Raw genomic sequence first — 21722 nt, 5'->3', positions numbered from 1 at the left:
CATGGTCCTCGATGACGAACAGGTGGATACTGTCGTCATGGATCGCGTGACTATGTGTGTGGCTGACATCCAGGAACAAGCGTATGAGTTACAGGCATTCATGGACAAGGCACGTGTACAAGTGGAAGAGACTGTCACTGCAGCGTCAGAAATGACGGAAGATGCTGGCTCGTGTAGACTACAGCCAGTTGAAGAACCGAGTTTGCATGCGATGAAACCGGAATTGGAGTCTGGTGTGTGCGGATCGCCGCCAGAGCAGGAAGCTGAGTTGCATGCGAAGCAGCCAGTGAAGTTGGTTCAGCAAGGATCGCAAGCAACAAATACAACGGAGATCTTGAAGGTGAACGCAGTGAAGTCCGAACGTACGAGTAACCTTTTCACCAGGAAGGGTCGCATCAATGGCAGAAATGTCCGAAATCTGTTGGACACGGACCAGCACGAACACGATTACGCCAGGTTTGGCTAGTAATGTGCTTCTGTCAAGACGACTTCAAGCTCAGCGCTTTGATCGCACGTTGACGCCGGCGACGGATGTCAAACACGTGGAAGCGCCAGGAACCATGGATGGGTACTTCTTTCCAGCGATCGAGTTCGTGGAATGGAAGTTGCCGGAGTCGCACGACGTCATTTTGGGGAAACCGTGGTTTAAGGACTACAACCCTCAAGTGGATTGGCAAAAGGAGGAGGTTGTCATACCTGACCGGATGCAATTCATCGACGTCGATGCACCGTCGTTCTCGCACAACTTGAAGGAAGGCGAGTATGAGCAGGTGTTTCGGGTGAAGATACAACTTGTGCTCGAAGTGAAAGGAATTCCAGAACCGATCTTCAACGTAGTCGGTAAGGAGTACAAGGATGTGTTTCCCGAGCAATTACCAGATGGATTGCCTCCGATGCGTGAAGTCAACTTTGAAGTGAGGTTGAAGAAGGGGGCTCAACCAAGCTCTCGTGCACCGTTCCGCATGTCGAAGATGGAACAGGATTCTTTCGAAGAATTTGTCAAAGACAAGTTGAAGAAAGGATGGATTGAAGTGTCGAACTCTCCGTGGGTTTCGAACATCTTCGCTATCCCGAAGAAGGACCCAGTCACAGGTCAAATGCCAAAAAGGGCTGAATGGTTGCGTAGCGGCAATTTGAAGATTCCGTTGCGTTGGGTGTTCGACTACCGCTATCTCAACAGCGTGACTGTCATTGCCAAGATCCCGTTGCCATTAATCGAGGAGTTGTTCGATAAGATGGTAGGTTGTGTCATCTACACGTTGATCGACCTTGCGCAGGGATATCATCAAATGCTGGTGGTGATGTCAAGTCGTCCGTACACTGCGTTTCGAACACACAAGGAAACGTATCAGTGGTGTGTAGCGCCCATGGGAGTGGCTGGAATGCCAGGGACATGGTCCAGGCTCATGCACAAGCTGTTCGACAAGTACGAATTTGTCGTCGTGTATCTCGATGACATCTGCGTCTTCTCGAAGAGTATAGAGGAGCATGTGGAGCATCTGCGTGCAGTTTGTATGGTGCTGCGTCGCGAGAAGCTTTTTGCGCACATGGCAAAGTGTTCGTTTGGTCAGTCCGAAGTGGCTTTCCTAGGACATGTTGTCTCGCAGGCAGGAGTAAGCCTTGATCCGCGTAAAACGGAAGCGATAGCCAAGTATCCGACTCCGACGAATTGAAAGGAGTTGTCGAATTTCTTGGGTTTGGCAGGATATTATCGCAGATGTATATGTGATTTTGCCGAGATTGCTCGTCCGTTGAGGGATTTGACGAAGGGATATGTCCCATCGAATTGGACGAAGCCTGTGGAGGACGCGTATTTGCATCTCAAGCTCGCACTTCAACAAGCGCCTACGCTGAAGTTACCGGACTTTGAGCGACCGTTTATCGTGACGACGGACGCGTCAGGACATTGTATTGGTGGAGTTCTGTCACAGAAGTATGACGGAGCAGATCATCCGATTGCCTTCTATTCGAAGAAGTTGGATAAACATGAGCGTGGATGGCCTACGCATGAAGGAGCTACTAACTATCAAAGTGGCTACGGAGAAGTGGAGCCACTATCTGCATGGACGCCCATTCGACGTCTACACGGATAATGCAGCGTGTTCGTGGATGTTGCATCATCCACGAGTGTCACCAAAGATGGCTCGCTTTTTGACGTACTTTTCGCAATACACGTTTACTTTGCATCATGTGCGAGGTAAGATGAACGTTGTAGCGGATGCGCTCTCACGGCCTCCACCGGATGGACGGGAAGCCGAAGGGGAGAAAGAACCATCTCTTCCGGATATGACGTATACGGTTCATGACTGCGAATGCGCGAAGAATGCCGTACCAATTGATGACCACCGTATTAAGTCTGCAGTGCTGTCAACGGATGATACTCACCTGTTAGTCGACGAAGTCGGGTTTCGGGGGGAGAGTCGCCCGATTGGCGTAGCACAACATCAAATCAACTGCGTCGACTATCATTTTGTAAGTTCGCATTTGGTCCCTGAAACGAAACGAGTGTTTCAGGAAGGATACGAATCAGACCCTGCTTTCAAGCAACCGTGGTCTAGTGGAGCAGGAAAGGAGAAGTTCGTCAAGCACATTGGGCTTCTGTTTTTCAAACAGACGAAAGGGGAAACTGTCTACCGACTGTGCGTGCCGAGGATAAAATAATTTTGAACAAATGTCATGATTGAATTTCATGATGGAAAGACGTTCGCGCATCCTGGAAGTGGACGTACGTACCTGAAAGTAGCGCAATGGTACTACTTGTCGACTATGGACCGCGACATAAGGGAATACGTTCGCACATGTGAGACTTGTGCACGATTGAAATCCAGCACCCAGTAGAAGAAGGGACTGCTGATGACGATACCAGCGCCAAAGGAATGCTGGGAAGCGGTGTCAATGGATTTCATCACGGATTTGCCAGTGTCGGAAGGGTTTGATGCAATACTAGTTGCAGTGAACAAATTGTCCACGCGAGCGAAGTATGCACCGACATATTCGACAGCTGACGCGAAGGACACGGCCAAAGTGTTCTTTGATGCAGTTGTTCGGCACCACGGATTGCCGAGGGTTATCATCAGTGATCGTGACTTGAAGTTCATCTCGGATATTTGGAAATCATTGATGAAGTCGATGGGTAACAAACTCAGCATGACAACTGCGCACCAAACTCAGGCAGATGGCTAGACAGAGCGCCAGAACCTCGTGCTCGAAGATGCATTGAAATGTATGATCTCGTATCACGGTGACGATTGGGTTATACACCTAGGGACTATCGACTATGAGCATTCGACCCTCGTTTACTCGTCTACGCAGTTCGCGCCATTCCAACTTGCCACAGGACGTAAGGTGTCAAACATTGTGGCAGAGGAGATGAAAGACCTGATGCAATCGGAGAATGATGTGATGCTCGGGGAGTTCGCGAAGAACTTTGCGAAGGAACGACAAGAGATCGTAGAACGTGCTCAGAAGAATTTGGAAGAAGCTCAAGCAAGACAGAAAGAGTGCTACGATCGCAAGCGCAGATAAGTTGCCTTTAAAAGAGGTGAATTAGTGCTGCTCGACACGAAGGACTTACTGCAGAAAACCGTAAACAAGGACACGGAATTGAATAAAGCGAGACTAGCCGCTAAGTAGGTTGGACCGTTCGAGATTGAGCGTATGGTGAACGATAACGTGGTGAAGTTAATACTTCCGCGCACGATGAAAGGCCTTACTCCGGCATTCAACGTGGAGTTGCTGACTCTTTACCTAACGAAACGTGCGGATGTCCCGAATCGACCGATTCCGATGGCTGTACCTCTGATCATGGACGAGGACACCGGAGAAGAACTTTACATTGTGGAGAAGCTGCTCAAGAAACGGACTAGACGTCGCTAACGTCAATGGCGCGTGAAGTGGCATGGGTTACCGGAGCATGAGGCAACCTGGGAAAGCGAAGCGCAGATAAGCACGTTTCGCATTGGCCTCGACTTCATGATGCGTATCGACTCCGCCATCGCGACGTCAACTCGGGGGAGATGTCACGCCCACCTCTGGCCTGCTAAGCAAGCAAGCCAGTGCGATGCGGCGCAAAGGTTCTGGCTTGCTTGCTCGCGGCCAGAGGCTTGAAGTTCCTGTGGCAGCTACCCGAGAGGGTCAGCCGTCACAGTGAACATGCATTTTTAGGGAAAACATGAAAAAGAAACATGGAACATGCATTTAGTAGAAAATAAATGAAAAGAAAACAAAAAGACGCAGGGTAGCACAAAGTCAAGGAAAACCCCAGAAATACGCAAAGAGAGCCCTGTGCTCGCGTAGGAGCACAGCGAGGCATGCATGTTAGGCTAGCAGTAGCAATTCAGTCTTAAATAAACCGTCTACCCCGCACATCGACCACAACTACCGCGCTTCTCGACAGGACCAACACTCGCACCCACTTCAACGACAAACACTCTTCGGGCCCAACGCGACACACCACCCTCTCCACATTATACTCTGGGGCACAGTTGTCTTCTTCGACAGATCGCGGGGACTTGTGGGGGCTGACGAACCTTTGTCGCTTCGAAGCTGGCGGTGTACCAACTACCACCGCGTCGGACGTTAACACTTCTTGGCTCCGTTTGCGCTCCGTGCCGCCGTGACAGAAGACCCTGTTCAACGCTCTGGAGCGCTGCACGACACCGCCGATAACTGTATCGCTTAGTTGGTGACTGTTGGGGGCGCGAAGGCACGAGGTGAACATTAGCCTTGACGTTGTTGGTCTCGTCGTGGAAATTGTTGAGTGAGGTACAAGTAGCTGAGTAGACCGGCGTCGAGCGAATAGAGTGGGTGGTGTGAGTTTGCTTTCACGCGATCAAGCGCAACAAATACCACATGGACTTTACTCAGAGCCCGGCTCCATTTGATGTACACACATAAGCTGCACGACAATGAGTACAACCTGGTTTATTATAGTATGATGCACACATACGAAATATGGATTTCATCTGTTTTATTTTAATAATGTAATGGAGCTCTATATCACGAGTGCTACGCCAGCGTCAAAAAGGCTGAATCACCCTTAATTAACTAAGAGTGACAGTGCGTTAGCAACAACTTCCAAAACCAAGATGCCTATGCCTAACGCAAACATGTGCTCCGCGGCCAAATCCCTCGATACCCACCCTACAGAAGGATTACAGGCGTCAGCAGACATCGTAAAAAAAGTTTGTACCGGGAATGCTAACAGCTCCATATTTTGGCCTGCTGTTCATCAAATATTTGGCGTACGAAATCAGGTAGACATTCAAAATAATCCTGAAACTATCCGCTTGCTTGTACATGCAGCTAACTAGCGCCGTTGCGCTTCAGCGATGGCGAGAGGACGGAGACTAAGTGATACTCAGAGGACTATGTTTGTGAAAGCCTACGAATTATTCTCGAAGCGCGTGAAGAATGCCCTGAGCTCGAGAGATGCACGCTCGAGTTGGTCAACAAGTGTATCGGGACTCCAACGAACACAGTCGCAGTCGTCTGGAAGACCTACGAGGAGAGCAGAGCTCTCAGAGTACCGAGATACGTTCTTCAGAGTCACCCCTTAACGATATATATCAGCTACTTGAGATATTTAATAATGTTGTATTACAGATCCTGCCCCAGCGTCGAGGAGTCATAGTACAGTGTCAGACTGGTGATGAACCTTCAAACTATAATACCGATTTTTCGCGTTGATTTGCAATGTTGCAATCAACGTTTGGACGTTTGGCGACACCAACCCAAAACACCATATGTTTCCGCGTACAATACGAATGCTGAGCCAATTAAAGCATCCGATTCCGATGACTGACCGTATAACCCTATTTTAACCCTTTCACTACCAGAGATTTCTTACGGGTCTCCTTGGACCTATGGCTCTAGCAAATCAATTCAACGCACAGGGAAAAAAACGACCAATCAAAAACACCAATTTTTCCACGTGGCGACGCTGGTTTACTTCACGGTACTTCCAATCAAAAGTTTGAGAGGTCAAGCTACATGCCGTCGCGCCCTGGTCAGTGTCGCTACAACGGCAATGGTCTACGGAAGTAGGAGCCGTTTGGGGTGGACATCACGGCAAGCCCACTGAGGATGCTGACCTCCGAGCGGCGGTGTCGCAGCCCGCGCGCTCTCAGCTCAGCGTCATTTCGTTATAGCATTACCTCAAGTATGCGTGCTTAGCCGAGCACCCCATGTAGTATCAGTTTCCAATCTACATCCGCCAACCGCTCGCACTCCTGCACATGAAATCCTGTGTAATATTCACATTGGCTTGCTATGACGCTATCACTGTAAGCTCATCTAGTTTGGTTAGGATTCTGTAGCGTTGCCTGATGTATGAATTTGAATATTAGCTGGTATACATTCGAACCTGCTCCGCACCCTTCCAGGCCAGGGTCCGTGTCGGTCTCCCAGTCTCACGTGTCGTCGTCGGCTACATTGAACAACGCATCTAAGTCCTTTTGTCCACGAAGTGGAGGCGGGGCTGCTAGCTAGACGAGAAAACAACTATGGCAGGTCACACGAACTGTTTGTGGCTCCTGCGGTAATGCATTTTACAGGTCCATGGAGACCTGTTAGGTTGTACAGTGCTTTGCCGTCGTCTCGTAGCTTTTAGTTTTGTCCAATCGCATCTTGCGATTAGACCTCTCATGGGTCCCTATGGACCTATAAATCACTCCATCTGGCTGGTAGTCAAAGGGTTAACCCTTTCCCCAAAACTTTTGACCAGCCTAGAGCGTTTTCTCCAGCGGCTATGTGGCTATGTCAAAAACTACGCGGAATTCGTCAAATCTGACCTCAAAATCGGAAACTGTGGGCGAAGATTACCCTCATATCTATCGCATATGGAAAGTCACCATCGTCCATTTGTAAAATGACCCGTCTCCACGGTACAAGCTGTTTTGTCCAGTACAATATCCGTATACCCGTATTTGAGATCTCCTACATCATACCACAGACTCTTGAAGTCGTAGCGTTGTACCATGGGTTTATACGGTATGAAATAGGAGATCTCTCTGAAGTAGGAGATCTCAAATACGCCAATGACTTCATCGCTTAGCTGGTGACTGTGGGGGCGCGAAGGCACGAGGTGAACTTTGCGTTGTTGGTCTCGTCGTGGAAATCGCTGAGTGAGGTATAAGTGGCTGAGTAGACCGGAGTTGTGCGAGTAGAGTGAGTGGCGAGTATTTGCTTTCACGCGATCACGCGCTACTTTAAACCACATGGACTTTGCTCAGACCACGGCTCCATTTAATGTACACATAAGCTGATGTACCGTCAGTCACGGATCGAGACAATGAGTGCCAAACTGGACAACCTGGATTATGCACACATATGTCGACCGGCGTCGAGCGAATTGAGTGGTGGCTTGAGTTTGCTTTCACGCGATCATGCGCAACAAATACCACATGGACTTTACTCAGATCCTGGCTCAACTTGATGTACATAATAGGTGCATCAAATTTATATTGTAAGCTGTGCGACAATGAGTACAGTGCGCATCAAAACTATAGGACCACCCTCATAACTCAATCAATCTTTATCATTTTGAGGTGGTGGGGGTTCGACAGTAGTTGTGAAAGACGCTGAGAAAGACCTGCTATGCGCTAACACTGCTGCTGACTTACCACTGAGACCTACGTTGGCGATCGCTTCAGGCTCAATATCACTTATGAGGCTATGTCGTGCTCCACTGCTACAGCTAACACTATTTACAGTGCTAGGATACTGTCACAGCGAGCTCCCAGAGTGCTAGTCTCAACGTGCGAGCACCCGAAAGCATGTCCACTACAAATCTCTAGTCGTATCGCCTTGTACGGGGTTTCGGTTAATATTCAATTTTGTATTGCGATGGGGTGGTCCTAATTTGTGTCGACCTTGCACAAACAGTTTCTTGTATACGAGCCACCCGTTAAAGTGAAAAAACGCGAGTGTTGGCGTATAGCAGGTCTTTCTCAGCGTCTTTCACAACTACTGTCGAAACCCCACCACAAAATGATAAAAATTGATTGAGTTATGAGGGTGGTCCTATAGTTTTGTACACATAATATGTGTACGTACATCGACATATTATGTCGATGTACGTATCTGATCCAGCAGGGGGCTAAACCAGCACCAACGAGGAGGAATCACCCTTACTTAACTAAGAGTGACAATGCACGAGCAACAGCTTCCCAAACCGAGATTCCTATACCTAACGCAAACATGTGCTTCGCTGCCAAATTCACTCCAAATCCCTCGATGTCCACGCAATAGAAGGATTACACGCCCCGGCGGCTATATTCCCGTATCCGTATTTGAGACCTCCTACTTCATACCACAGATTCTTGAAGTTGTAGCGTTGTACGATGGTTTTGTTCAATTTCAGCCCCTTTCGTCCAAAATGTGGCCATACATGTATTCTGCGCGTTTTTGAACGCTTTCTGCGGTATGGATTAGGAGATCTATCTGAAGTAGGAAATCTCTAATACGGTAACCACGATAACACAACCCGCACAAAATGGAGGTGCATATAGGCACTCGACAATGTGTACGCCAAGCAGACAAATCTCAACGAGCTATTTTAATATGCCTGAAATGACCGATTGCAGTACATTTGTAAACTCGTCTGGGCCTTCCAATGACGGCCGGCCGTTGTGTGGCATTAGAAACTGCTGTAAGTTTCATCTACGCTCGTGCCCAACATGAAACGAGCTGAAGAATAGCGTGCATTCAATGTTTAATTCTGTCTCTATGCCAAAACAAAAGGTCGCTTGGTCTGAGATCTAACCGAGCAGGAGACTTCTCGAACAGCACTGTCACGTCTTCCAAGGCCCCATGCAGACTCAAAATCGGCGTCAATAGGTCGAAGTCGTCAGAGATACTCGAGATGCGACCGAAGATGCAGTCCCACTCGAACCGCGTCGTACCACGCATGACGACCCGCTCTCCTAGTAGCTTGTTGGCGATTAAAGCTTTCCTGCTACTGCTCTCGTGGTCGTCGACGCTGCTGCCGAGCAAATCTGGGCACATATTGTGCAAAGTGCGTCCCGAGATGGTAAAGCTGGCTGCGGCAGTAGCCACCAACGAGTCCGGAGTGTCCTGCTCCAAGCTCTCGAGGGCAAGCTCGACATCCTGAAACCAGATAGAAAACCTTCGCCACACGCTCATCAACGCCTTCACCCCGCGCACTGTGTTATACTCAACGTCTGGAGCCATGGCAGCTTGTGCGAACTCGAAGTGCTCTTCGGGACTCTTGAAACCGGGCTTAGCGGAGCTCGTAGTAGGCTGACAGTCATGCTGAAAATGTGAAAGTACGACGCCACTACTTTCCAAACCGATTCTTGGGTTGGGATGGACGAGTGGATTGTGTGGCCGCTGTTCGAGGGCTCAAATCTCGATGCGGAGCTGCTGGTTGCATCTTTCGAGGGTCACCAGTAAATGATCCTTCTTCCTTCGGTACCACTGCTGCCGCTTCCGCCGTAGTTCTCGCTGGTGGTTCGAGCTCTTGTGCTGGTGGATCCACATCAGCCTCGGTTTCGTTTTTCAGCGTGCTCCAGAAACTGGATCATTCTTAGCAGGGTTCGCAACTCACGGTTGGACTCTCGCGCACTAGAGCCATTTTTCTTTCTGAGTTGCATCAACTCGTCCACGAGGACTCCTCGGGTACCTGGAGGGTAGTGCCTCGTCGTGAGATGACGAAGAGCTATGAGCATGATGTTCGGTCTGAACTGTAGCAGGTCTGAGCGAAACTCTGCTAGGGAAACCGCTTCTTGGTAAGTCCCTCAGTCTATTGGGTTCGAGTAGGTAAGATCTAATCTACGCTACTGCTCGGCTCGGTCCGTCGGCCGGCAGTAGTTTTCTAACTGCTCTGTCGTTTGCCAGCTCGGCGTCGCATCGTGTGCGATGCCTGGTGAGTGGGAAGAGGCTTGCTACTGTAACCCCCCCACCACCACACACACACACACACACACACACACACACACACACACACACACACACACACACACACACACACACACACACACACACACACACACACACACACACACACACACACACACACACACACACTACATGAACTCGACTTCATCCCGATAAATATCGTTAAAGAATCGCAGGTCTTCGTCGAACAGCAAAACTTGGATAACTTCGGCCATGGCCCACTGATCACCTTGATCAATCGTGTACCCCATGAACACTTGGAATTCCTGCACATAGAGTAGCAGATGGAGCCATGGTTCCCAATCTCCTCCTCGGAACACTGAAAACTTCTTATTGGAAGAGCCCGTTACAGGTCAATGACAGGTAAGGTCATTGTAGGTCAAGTCACAGGTGTTGCATCAGATGGTGTACGACTATTGGAATACACATCAATCCGTTAAAAGTACTACAGTACTACTGTACATGTGGAACATGCGCTTATGTAACCCCACAAAAGTGTGGAAGATCACCGACGTACACAAGCTCTATTAGAGGCGAGTCTTAAGAATCAACTCTAAACGCGCCGTCATCCAGCTAGCAAACGCCTCGTTTCCAACAATTTAATCGTTGAAACCACCATCGTTAGCATGGTTCTGCTGTTTCGTGATTATAGGGTGTTGAAGTGTAGATGTAGCACTTTAGAAATGGTACCCCGGTGCGAATATTGCTCGGTTGGCTTTTGTGTTTACTGATAACGTTACTACAGATTCGCGCTAGTCAAGAATACTATTATTCCGAGATAAGTATCCTCGGAAGTGTCTGACCTCGATGTTATTGTATAATAATAGCGGCCCGGGATTACCCGGTCGATTCAGCGTTGTTGGTTCAATTTGCATCTTCCGCCACATCATTCGGATGAAGGTCCACCTAGCGGTCTGGTGTTATGCTGAAACGAAGGGCAACGCGTATGCCCGTGCCTATGCCAAGAAAAGAAAGCTCTTTGACTCTGACCAAAAACGTATTCAAGACTCCAAGTGGATTCGTGGTCGTGGTGGTCAACGACTACGAGAAGCATGGCTGAAGCTTTCGAAAGCTGCTAAAAAGCGCTGGTTCGCAGCTCATCCGGATCATGATTTCAAAGGAGAGTCCAACGGAATTCAAGATGACAGGAAATCGAAGAAAAAAAACAGAAGGGGCTGCTCGAATTGAATCCGCAAATCAAGAAGAGAGCCATCAACCGCCTCGGGCAGACACCAGTACACGGCATTTGCCTATACGACAGACCAATGTCGATCCAGAGCCTCAAGGAAGCAAAGTGCTCAAGCAAAAAATGCAGCTTTTGAAGAAACATCGGTCAACCTACCATCAAGTAGTTTGTGAGGAAGAGAATCTGCGAGTAGATACGGCATACAATCGCGGAAACATGACCGGAGTGATCACTTCTCTGGCTTCGGGCGTTCAAAACGCCATCCTACAGCGCAAGAATATTTTGTTTCGATTCTTGTTTGATATCGTGTATTTGTATCCACCAACCCACACATTTGTCCGTCCGGTTCGCCTGTTGCTGTCAGAGTTGGCTGTATCCGGTCGCTGAGCAAAATGGGCCGCTAAATCCGTAATTATGTTTGGAGGATTCATAGCACGTAATTCCTCATCACCTTCATCGAATCTGAATTCAAAGTCCTCGTCAAAATTCGAGTGAGTACTCGATACGGACTGCGCGTGCGGCTCCAAATTTCCATTTGTCTGAGAAATCTCTAACGGGAGGGGGTTCAAGATAAACTGCATCGCGCAAGCCAAACTCCTAGTTGTATTCACTTGATTTCGGAGACACTCGCCCTAACAGCAATATCACTGTAACGGGCCTCCATCTTGTGCTTGCGCTAGATCCACGACATCAACCCACACGGCGAATGTGAGCTATGAAAACATTGACACTTCAACTCAATTCACATTACCTGAATCCACCCGTCGGTTTCTCCGATTTTGAGGTCGGGCAGGTGATCGGCGCCGCGCCTTCCTTCCATTTTCTCCGGTAAGCCGGGCTACCCCATGATTCCTACGGGAGCGCAGCTCCATCTGTTGCTATTGTGCGAAACCACAAATGCACTCTGGCGCCTCGTAAGCTAGTGTCCGTTTCATAACCAATATGAGATATACAAAATTTTAGTTTTTCCATTTGGAGATCAGCTCCTATACAATTGTTGTATTAGAGCGTAAATGCAGATCTAGAGAAAAAAAGAAGCCAACTGAGCAATATTCGCACCGGGGTACCATTTCTAAAGTGCTACATCTACACTTCAACACCCTATAATCACGAAACAGCATAATTATGCCACTGCCGGAAACTTTACACTCATATATTACGAATCGACTCTGATAGATTTGTTGTATGAATGTGAACATTCTTACTATATTCAGCAGAGCCCTATCATAGCAATATTTTCAAATGCATATCTGTTGGAATATCTTGTCGAACTGTTATGACACTTCTGTGAGCATTGAAATCACAAAGATCATCAGGATTATTTAGTAACATTTAAAATATTTATTTTTTAATAAATGTTCTAGCGTGAGCAATAATTAGCCTGCGCTTTTTCGATCTCTGTCCGGCGTGTGCGCCATCAGTGCTGTTCTTCGCAAATTCTAGATTCTTGGCCATCACGTCTTCAGTAAAAGCCTTTACTTCATTCCTTAACATTCGTGAATTAAAGGCTCGTCCATCCATCGCGCAATAGGCCCCCAGCACTTAAGTCCATGAAGTGTCCGAATTTTTACGAGTACCCGTGTTCGCCTGAGTGGCGTATAGATAGGAAAATAATTTATCCTCTCGAAGAATAAATCAAAATCCGTCTATGATACCCCATTGCTTCGTGGGAGGTGTCCCAGGTGCGTAGCCAATAATTACAGAATGGTACACTAATGGACCGACATAAACACCATCTCCAGGACGCTGGACGATGATCACTGTGTTTGGATCTGAAGCCATTCTGTTGAAAGCCTCGTTATCACATCCAAACAATTTTTTTTTCGCACTTTCAAAGTCCTTGAAAGCAATCCATATTTTAAATGTGTGTTGTAGAAAGGGTGGTATGTAGGCCAAAACTCGTCCAGCATCCATGTGCCCAGGACTCTCCCTATTACCAGCTTGTAGCCAACACTCTCTAGCGAAACAATATCCTTGGTTTAATTCCAAGCGAAATGCGTCTTTGTATGCACCGATGTGCCACGTACACTGATCGGGTGGCGCGCTTTGCACCCGCCGTCTGGTGACCATAGCGCGCTGGTGAATTAAAGTCGGTACGTCATCGGTGCCCAAGGCTTCGTAAAGATGAGCAGGTGTCTTAGGAATTGGCGTATGTTTTTCCGAAAGTACAATCTTGTGATGAGCATCGCGAAATACCAGTAATGGATTTTTGGTTGAGTTTAGTGTCGATAGGGTGAATTCTTTGTCGCAATAAAAGCTAATGGAGTCGTCAAGTTTAGCTGCAATAAGCTCACGGTTGTAGTTGACACTACCAAGTTCTCCATCCAAAACAATCTGCTTTAATGTATGTAAATCATCCAACGACAACATTTGTTTGCAGACAAGCTAGACAAATCTGCATAGCGATATATTAAAATGAGCAAAAACAAAATTCTTTGCCTCGCGTTATATTTCGTACCTAGCACAAGCTGTACAGCTAGGTAGAAAACGAGGCGGCTCTGGGAACCACTGCCACGGTGGCACACTCACGTGAGTCCGACCAAATGCGTGTGTTCGTTCTATTTGTGCTTCAACATCCCCTACAACTAACAGAGTCTCCAGTCTGTTTGTCTGTGAGTCCGTCCGTTCTCTGTCTTCGGGCCTTAGCCTACCGTAGAGCATCGTCCTACCGCCCTGCATTAACGCATTAGTAACCTGCCCTATGGCATCCCACCATCTTCCGGACTGGCTTATTTTTGCGTGATTTCTATTCGTGCTGTGATTGGCCGGTTGATTTGCCTCAGCTTTCACATTTCCTTTTTTGAATTCCGCGCGCGGCGGAGCGAGGAAGCGCTCGGACGTCGGGCGCTACAGCAAGCCCCACAGGACGCGAGCGCCGCACAGGGACTCAGGTACGCTTAGCTACATAGTTTCCTAACTGTAATAGAAGTGTCGGTTTCGGGAGTTCCGCCTGTTGGGATAACTGGTACCTTTAGGGCAGTTGAGGTATTATAGTGTGGGATTAAGGGCGGCCTGGTGCCTACTCCGGTGGGGCCACGGGGGAGTTGCAGTGGGTTCCACGACACGGCCATGTAGTCGAGACTCCCCCGTTGGTGCACAGATGCCAGGCAGGCCGTCCTGAATCTGCAATATTGCTCTCTTACCTGCACCCCGGGTTTAATTACCTTGGGGAATGGCATTTGGGTACTGCAGCTCTCCACTATACTGACCGTTACTTTCTCTAAAGTGGGTAGCAATACCCACTTTGAGATGATAAGAAAGTCTGCAGCTGACACCCGCCGCCGACGTAGGAATTCGCGTGCCCTTGCCGCAGCGACCGCTCTTCGGAGCCGCGACCCTGAGGTGCCCACGTCCGCCCGCCAGCGGCGTGGGAAATCTCATACCAATCCGGGGTAAATGGGGCAGATCTCGGCGAAGCCGGGTGACCCGCCTCATCTCCGGGCCAGTGGTCGTGTATGGGACCGGCGCTCTAGGTGGACGCACCTATTTGCGCTTCTGTGTCCGCGGCGGGGCACGTGTATAGGACCCTGGAAATGGCGACGGTGTTCTTAGACTTTATGTCTAACGCGCCATGTGATTCTGTTACGTGTGCGTAGGTCGAAATGGGTCGAACGAAAAGGAAAAGGACGCGCGAGGAGATCGAACAGGCCTTGCGAGACAACGAGCGCATCAACGCAACTCCCGCTGCTCCAGAGGAGCCTGCAGCTCAAAAGCGTCGCCAAGCGCGTCGAAGGTCTAAGCGCCACAACTTAAACAAGGAATTTCAAGCGCTTAACGTGGCGGACACAGCCACTACTGTCACGGCGGGCGAGAGTCACGTTGCGGCCGAGAATACGTCTGTTGAGCCTCCACCAGCCCGCAGAGAACAGCATTCGGTCCCGGCGGCGGCATCTGTTGCTTCAACAGTCGTAGCGGCGTATACCAGCAATATCGAGCAAGCGCCTCGACCGACCCCGGCGGAGCTAGCGCGTAGGCGGCGCGCAGCAATGACAGAGTCTCAACGAGAACGCACTCGAGCACGTGACAGAGAGCGAGCCTGGGCTAGAAGGGCTAACATGACGGGATCCCAACGCGAGCGTCAACGGCGTAAGGACGCTGAACGCCAACAGGCACGTAGAGCTTTAGTTCCCGAGGCCGAACGAAGCTCAGAGCGCGAGCAACGCCGTTTAGGACGGGCCAATAGAAGATCTAACCAAACAGAGCAATAACGGGAGATCGTGCAGGAGACCGACCGTCTCCAACATGCAGAACAGCGACAGCAAGAAGGCCCTGATGAACGTCAAGAACGGCAGGAACGCGAGCGCGTTCGCCAGGAAGAACGTCGGGCTGCGCTGAGTCAGGAAGTCGTCGAAGCGGAGCGAGCCGCCCGCCGGGAACATCAAGCAATGGTTCGCGATGCTCAAGAGGAGGAGGAGAGAGATGAGCGGCGACAACAGGAGTGTATACGGCGCAGCACTCTTCGCAGAGGTCATGCACTCGCAAACCAAGAGGATTTCAGAGTCTCCATGCTCAGCGGCGACAATATCGTCAATGGGTGCCATAGACTGCCTCCGACTACGGTCTGCCCTCATTGCAACGCATGGAAATGGCCTGCAGAGTCCAGGAAAGGCTGCTGTTTAGAGGGAGCGGTGCAACTACCCCCACTACCAGCTGCTCCACCGCGATTGCACCAGTTGTACACGGACGCCGAGTTTCGGCGCCGCATCCGAGCCTACAATCAAGTGTTTGCCTTCACGTCGATTGGGGCTTCCTGTAGCAACCGCTCCAACTTCAGGGATGTGAACCAAGACGAGAGCATTGCTGGACAACGTGGCGTATACACGTATCGTATTCAAGGAGCCATGGGGCACTACCTGGGATCTCTTCTTCGGCGTATTGATACGTTCACAAACGAGCCCGTGCCTCCCAAGTTTGCCCAAACCTACATTGTCGATCCAGACATGCAACAGCGAGCGGAGCGTCGCCGAGGTATCTTCGCTGACCTCGATTCTGGAACGCTGCTGGAGATCGAGCAGATGATGGAGGAGTGCAATCCGTTCGCGCAACAATATCTCAACTTCGTGGAGAAGCTGCGCGCCGACCAGGCGGCGGGAAAGGAGGTGGTTGATATGGTTTTCCGGCTACATGAAAAGAGGTCGAACCAGCGAACCCACAACCTACCAACGGTCTCGGAAGTTGGGGTGACTCTTATCGAGGATGGCAACTTGGACAATCCGCGGGACATCCTTCTGCGTACTAAAGATCACTCGCTGCTGCGCCTCTTCGAAACACACTCTGTGTATGACCCGTTGCAGTACCCACTACTTCTTCCGCATGGTGAGCTGGGTTGGACATACACAGACGTGTATGCGAACAACGTGATACGCAGAAAGAAGCGTGAAATGTCCCTCCGCGAGCACGTAGCCTACCGGTTATTCCAGAAAGTCGGTGACGAGTCGGTACTGCACCAAGGTGGACGATTATTCCAGCAGTACTGCGTAGATCAACGAGCCAAGTGCGAGCAAGAGCAACTGCGTTGGGTGGCATCTTATCAAGCCGAACTACGGGCCGATCAGTACAGCGGGGTTCAAGACGCGCTTCTAAGTGAAAACACAGCGGTTCTGCGCGAGGGCGAAGCCCTATTGACGGAGTACAACCGCAAAACTGGGGCGCTACAACACCCAGATGAACCGCAGCGTCGCTCGGAACACTTCCTGGACCAAATCGGCAAGCGCATCGTTCTACCAGCTACGCATTCGGGGAGTCCGCGGGCCATGTACAAGTCTTACCAAGATGCCATGGCTATCGTGCGCGAGTACGGAAAACCGGACGTCTTCGTTACTATGACGTGCAACCCTACATGGGAGGAGATCCAGGAGAAGATACCGGAGCCAAACCAAAGCGCACAAGACCGCCCGGACATCGTAGCCCGCGTTTGGCAGCAGAAACTCGCGGCGATGCTGAAAGACTTGGATGAAGGCGTACTGGGACGTGTTCTGGCGAGGATCTACGTGGTGGAGTTCCAAAAGCGGGGCCTCCCACACGCACACATTCTGATTATTCTTGCAGACGAAGACAAACCGCGTGCAAGGCAAATCATCGACAAGCTGTGCTCCGCGGAGCTTCCGGACGCCGAGATCAACCCCCAGCTGTACGAGACCATCCTCACTTGCATGATGCATGGTCCATGTGGCGCGGCGAACCCCTCCAGCCCCTGCATGAAGGACGGGAAGTGTACGAAGGGATACCCGAAGCCGTTGGTAGAGGTTACCCAAGGAAACATGAACGGCTTTCCTGCCTGCAGACGTCGCCGCCGGCCTCCAGGAGTACTCAAGTTCAAGGGAAGGGAGTACGACAACGCCATCAGTAACCAGTGTGTGGTCCCGTACAACCCCTACCTTTCGCAGAAGTACAACTGCCATATCAACGTGGAGGTCTGTACGGCCCTGACAGCAGTCAAATACCTGTACAAGTACGTCTACAAGGGGTCCGACAAGGCTGTAATCACTGTGGAAACGGTGGGCGGGGAGTCGAACGGTGCAAGGATGGATCCCAACGAGATTCTTCGGTACCTGAACGCAAGGTATATATCTCCGATAGAGGCATCTATGCGGCTTCTCGACTTCTCCGTTCAAGGCAAGACGCACTCCATCGTACAGCTGACTATCCACCTGGAGAACGAGCAATTCGTGACCTTCCGTTCGAGCGACAACCCGGATCGAGTTCTCACGCGTGGTCGCCACTCGATGTTGACCCGCTTCTTCGAACTGTGTGCGAGTGAGGCCCCGGAGAATCAAGTGGCAAAGACCATGGTGTACCAAGCCATTCCGACGCTATTCCGATGGGATGACAAGGCAAAGAAATGGGTTCGTCGCAAACAATACCAAGCGGCGCTTGGGCGGATGGTTCATGTGACCCCTCGGGACATGGAGAGGTTCTACATGCGTGTACTGCTGTGTCACCGCAAGGGACCACAGTCCTTTGCCAAGCTTCGGACAGTGGATGGTGTTACGTATGCGTCGTACCGCCAGGCTGCACTCAAACTGGGCTATCTTGAAGACGACGCAGAATGGATTGCGTGTATGGAAGAAGCCGCTGCCTTCAAGATGCCGTACCAACTCCGCCAGCTCTTCGCGACGATCATTGTTTATGCTCAAGTTTCGGAGGTTCGCGTACTGTGGAATCGATTCTACGAGGTTCTTTCTGAAGACTTCGCGTACACATACCGGGGCTTGGAAGGACAGGAGAAGGAAGACATGATCAGGTTCCACACACTCAAGGACCTTAACGACCTGCTCCAAATCAGTGGCTACGTAGTGGCGGACTTTGACCTCCCTCAGCTACATGAATACCCGCGGATGGTACTGGATTCGCTGCTGCGGAACAACCTCATTCGACGCGAACTGGAGGGGTACCAGCACTCTACCCTTCAAGCCATTGTGGACCAAGAAAGCCAGCTGAACGACGGCCAACGAGCTATTTACGACGAAATCATCCAGGCGGTCGAAGCACCAGTTCAAGGCAACAAACTGTTCTTTATTGACGGCCCGGGAGGTACAGGAAAAGTCAACTCTGCTGCGGCATATCCTGGCGAAGGTGCGACTGTCCGGGAAGATCGCGATTGCTGTGGCTTCGAGTGGAATTGCTTCTCTGTTGCTCATGGGTGGGCGCACAGCGCATTCAACGTTCAAGATACCTCTCAAGCTGAACGACAAGTCGACATGCGCGATTTATAAACAATCGCGCCTCAAGATGTTGATCGAGAGGGCCAGTTTGGTTATCTGGGACGAAGCTCCGATGACTCACAGGTACGCCTTCGAAGCGGTCGACAGGTCTTTGCGTGACATCATGGGTAACGACCAGGAGCCTTTTGGAGGGAAAGTATTTGTACTTTCGGGTGACTTCCGACAGACAGCTGCATCTCACGGAAAACATGCGTGTACAATCGGCAAGTAACGAAAGCACTGCCGCAGAGCTCGCGGCTTTCTCGGAGTTTCTCCTACAAGTCGGAGAGGGTAGGCACGAGGTCAACAGGTCACTGGGCAGGGACTTTGTGAAGATTCCGCGCGATATGCTGATTGACAACATCTACGAAGAAGGAGACGACATTGAAGACGAAGAAATCACACCCGGAGCTGTTCCACGGGGTTTAAAGAACATTATTGATAAGATGTACGCCGATATCAACGATCCCGAGGTTGCTACGGACGAGTACTTCGCCAACAGGACCATCTTGACGACTACCAACGCCGTGGTGCACCGCATCATCCAAGCCGTCTCTGAACGACTCTCCGGGGAGGCCCACGAGTATCTATCGGTGGATTCAGTGGATGACGACAACGAAGGAAACTTCTTCGAGCCGGAGGTGTTGCATTCGGTGACTATCAGCGGTATTCCTCCACACAAGCTTACACTGAAGGAAGGCGCCCCAATTATGATGATGAGAAACCTGAACCCGACTTGGGCCTCTGCAACGGAACGCGACTACGGGTTGTCCAGCTCAAGCCTCACGTCATTCAATCTACCATCATGACTGGCGAGCGCATAGGCCAAAACGTTCTAATTCCAAGGATCGTCTTCGTCAGCGATGGGGACGCGCGCGAGTTCCCCTTCCGCTTGCGACTCAAGCCGTTTCCAGTTGTACCAGCGTTCGCCATGACCATCAACAAAGTCCAAGGCCAAACTGTCCAGAACCTGGGTTTGTATCTGGCGACACCCTGTTTCTCCCACGGACAGCTCTATGTGGCGCTGTCACGGGTTACATCCAGGTCCAAGTTCAAGGCGTTGATCGAGTATCCAGAGCTGGAGGAAGACGACGGTGCATACACTGACAACATTGTGTACAGGCAGATATTCGAAGATGCTTAGGCGGAGTAGGCATTCAGCAGTACACACTTCATAATTACATAAATACACACTTCATAATTACATAAATACACACTTCATAATTACAGAAATACATGTCCTTTTGGAAGTGCGTTCCAGTTTAGCAATGTAATCCTTTGACGAAACCATCGCCCGCCGGAGCGAAGCGGAGGCGGGCATACCCATCCCCCAACGACAAAGTGTAGTCTAAGCGAACCAATCAGCCCGCCGGAGCGAAGCGGAGGCGGGCGGTCCATACTACTGTGACCAAGCGCACAACCACCGCCGCGAAGCGGCGGCGCTCGGCCTTATTTATTACACACTAAGCAAATGTCTTTTTTTGGCTGACATATGATGTGTATGTGTAGAGGCCCAACCAAATGTCTATTGACCTAACCAACCAAATGTCTATTGACCTATCTAGACCTGACCTGGCATTGACCTCTTTCGGAGGCTATCTTCTTATTCACCGCCGCGCCATTTGCCTTGGTCTTGGGGAAGGTGATCTCGTCGGTCATATTGAGTTGTCCTTGAACTTGATCAGTGCTGCTTGTTTACTGAGGTAGCCACGCTACATTTTTGCTCGAGCAGAATGTCACGCGTTGACTACTTGTGATGTTCGGGGTAGATTGACAACTGAACTAGTTTATCGGTCGCTGCAGTATTGGCTAGACTACACTCCTAGATATGCCCTCGTTTGCTAGCCTACTTCGATGACCGTAGCCAGCTGCGTCCTTACGTGCTTGTTGCTTCAAGTTACCATGCATGAGCAACCTTTCCTCTGCCGGGGCGCTTCGTATACGATCATGTAGATGCGCGGGTGAGAACAGCATGATCTGTCTTATCGGCTTGTTACTGCTCACATGCTAGCTCACAGCTGGAGGCATTTGAGGCCCGCGGCGCCAAGCTCATGTCTTGTACGACAATCACGGCGGCCTCAAGACTGCGCTGCCCGGCAGTGACCACCATGTACGACTTCGGCACGGGCGCCCAGAAGGCCATCGTGCCCGCGACCAAGGCGGCCAGCATGGCATCTAGCTCTGCGTGCCCACTGCCCGTGGCGGGGGCCCTGAACGCGGACAACAAGGAGGTGCTGGACGAGCTCAAGCAGTACGGCATGCTCCTCACTATCTTCTACGCGGGCATCGTCGCCGAGTTTCTGGCGCTCTACTTCGACTGCCACTAGGACGAGGCCTACCTAGCCATGGTTGGCAAATGCCATCTCTGCAGAACTCGCAGACTACCTAGTTTGGTGAATTTAGTAACGATGTCCAACGCAGATAAGCTCAGGTGCGCAACATGAGTTTCAATTTGGGAGTCGCAGGTAAACTATAGCCGTAGCTCTGTAAAAGGAAATTATATTATATTCCACTAAACGGAAAAAATACTACAGCCGTAGCCGCAGAAAGTAACTTGATACTAGCCGATCGCGAACGGAATTATCAGTGGAAAATAAAATGAAAAATAAGATTTTTGTTTTTGTTTTTGAATTGAGGTTCATTGATGCCACTTAGCTATGCGCTAATGAAGACCGGACAATGTTGGTTCATCGTACGGTCTGCGCGAGCCGACACGTTCGTATTATTAACATAGCTCCTTGAGCAGAACCATATGCATGTCCGGTTTTATCTACTGTACAAGTAGTAATACAGCGTCAGTTTCAAGCAGTGCTTTCCCGGAGTGTAGCTGGAAGGTGAACTTCCCATTTAGTATTGCAGCGCAGTTCTGCTTTAACTCCTACTACTGTACTAGATCCGATCAGGGCAGTAGGACA

At 50.3% G+C, this 21722-nt stretch overlaps 1 protein-coding gene across 1 annotated transcript; it reads left to right on the top strand.

Moving 5' to 3' along the window:
- Positions 1-560: 560 nt before the first annotated feature.
- IUM83_08078 (Retroelement pol Polyprotein) lies at positions 561-21134 on the top strand (the record flags this gene model as incomplete). The annotated part of the gene is made up of 2 exons (XM_067932429.1): positions 561-1426; positions 20819-21134. 2 exons carry the CDS (start codon positions 561-563, stop codon positions 21132-21134), a joined length of 1182 nt encoding a protein of 393 aa, XP_067790090.1.
- Between the last annotated feature and the right edge of the window lie 588 nt (positions 21135-21722).

The sequence above is a fragment of the Phytophthora cinnamomi genome (assembly GCF_018691715.1).
Source record: "Phytophthora cinnamomi strain GKB4 chromosome Unknown Contig49, whole genome shotgun sequence".
NCBI lineage: Eukaryota > Oomycota > Peronosporomycetes > Peronosporales > Peronosporaceae > Phytophthora > Phytophthora cinnamomi.
Note: the sequence above shows the minus strand (reverse complement) of the source record. Positions and strands in the feature narration are given on the sequence as shown.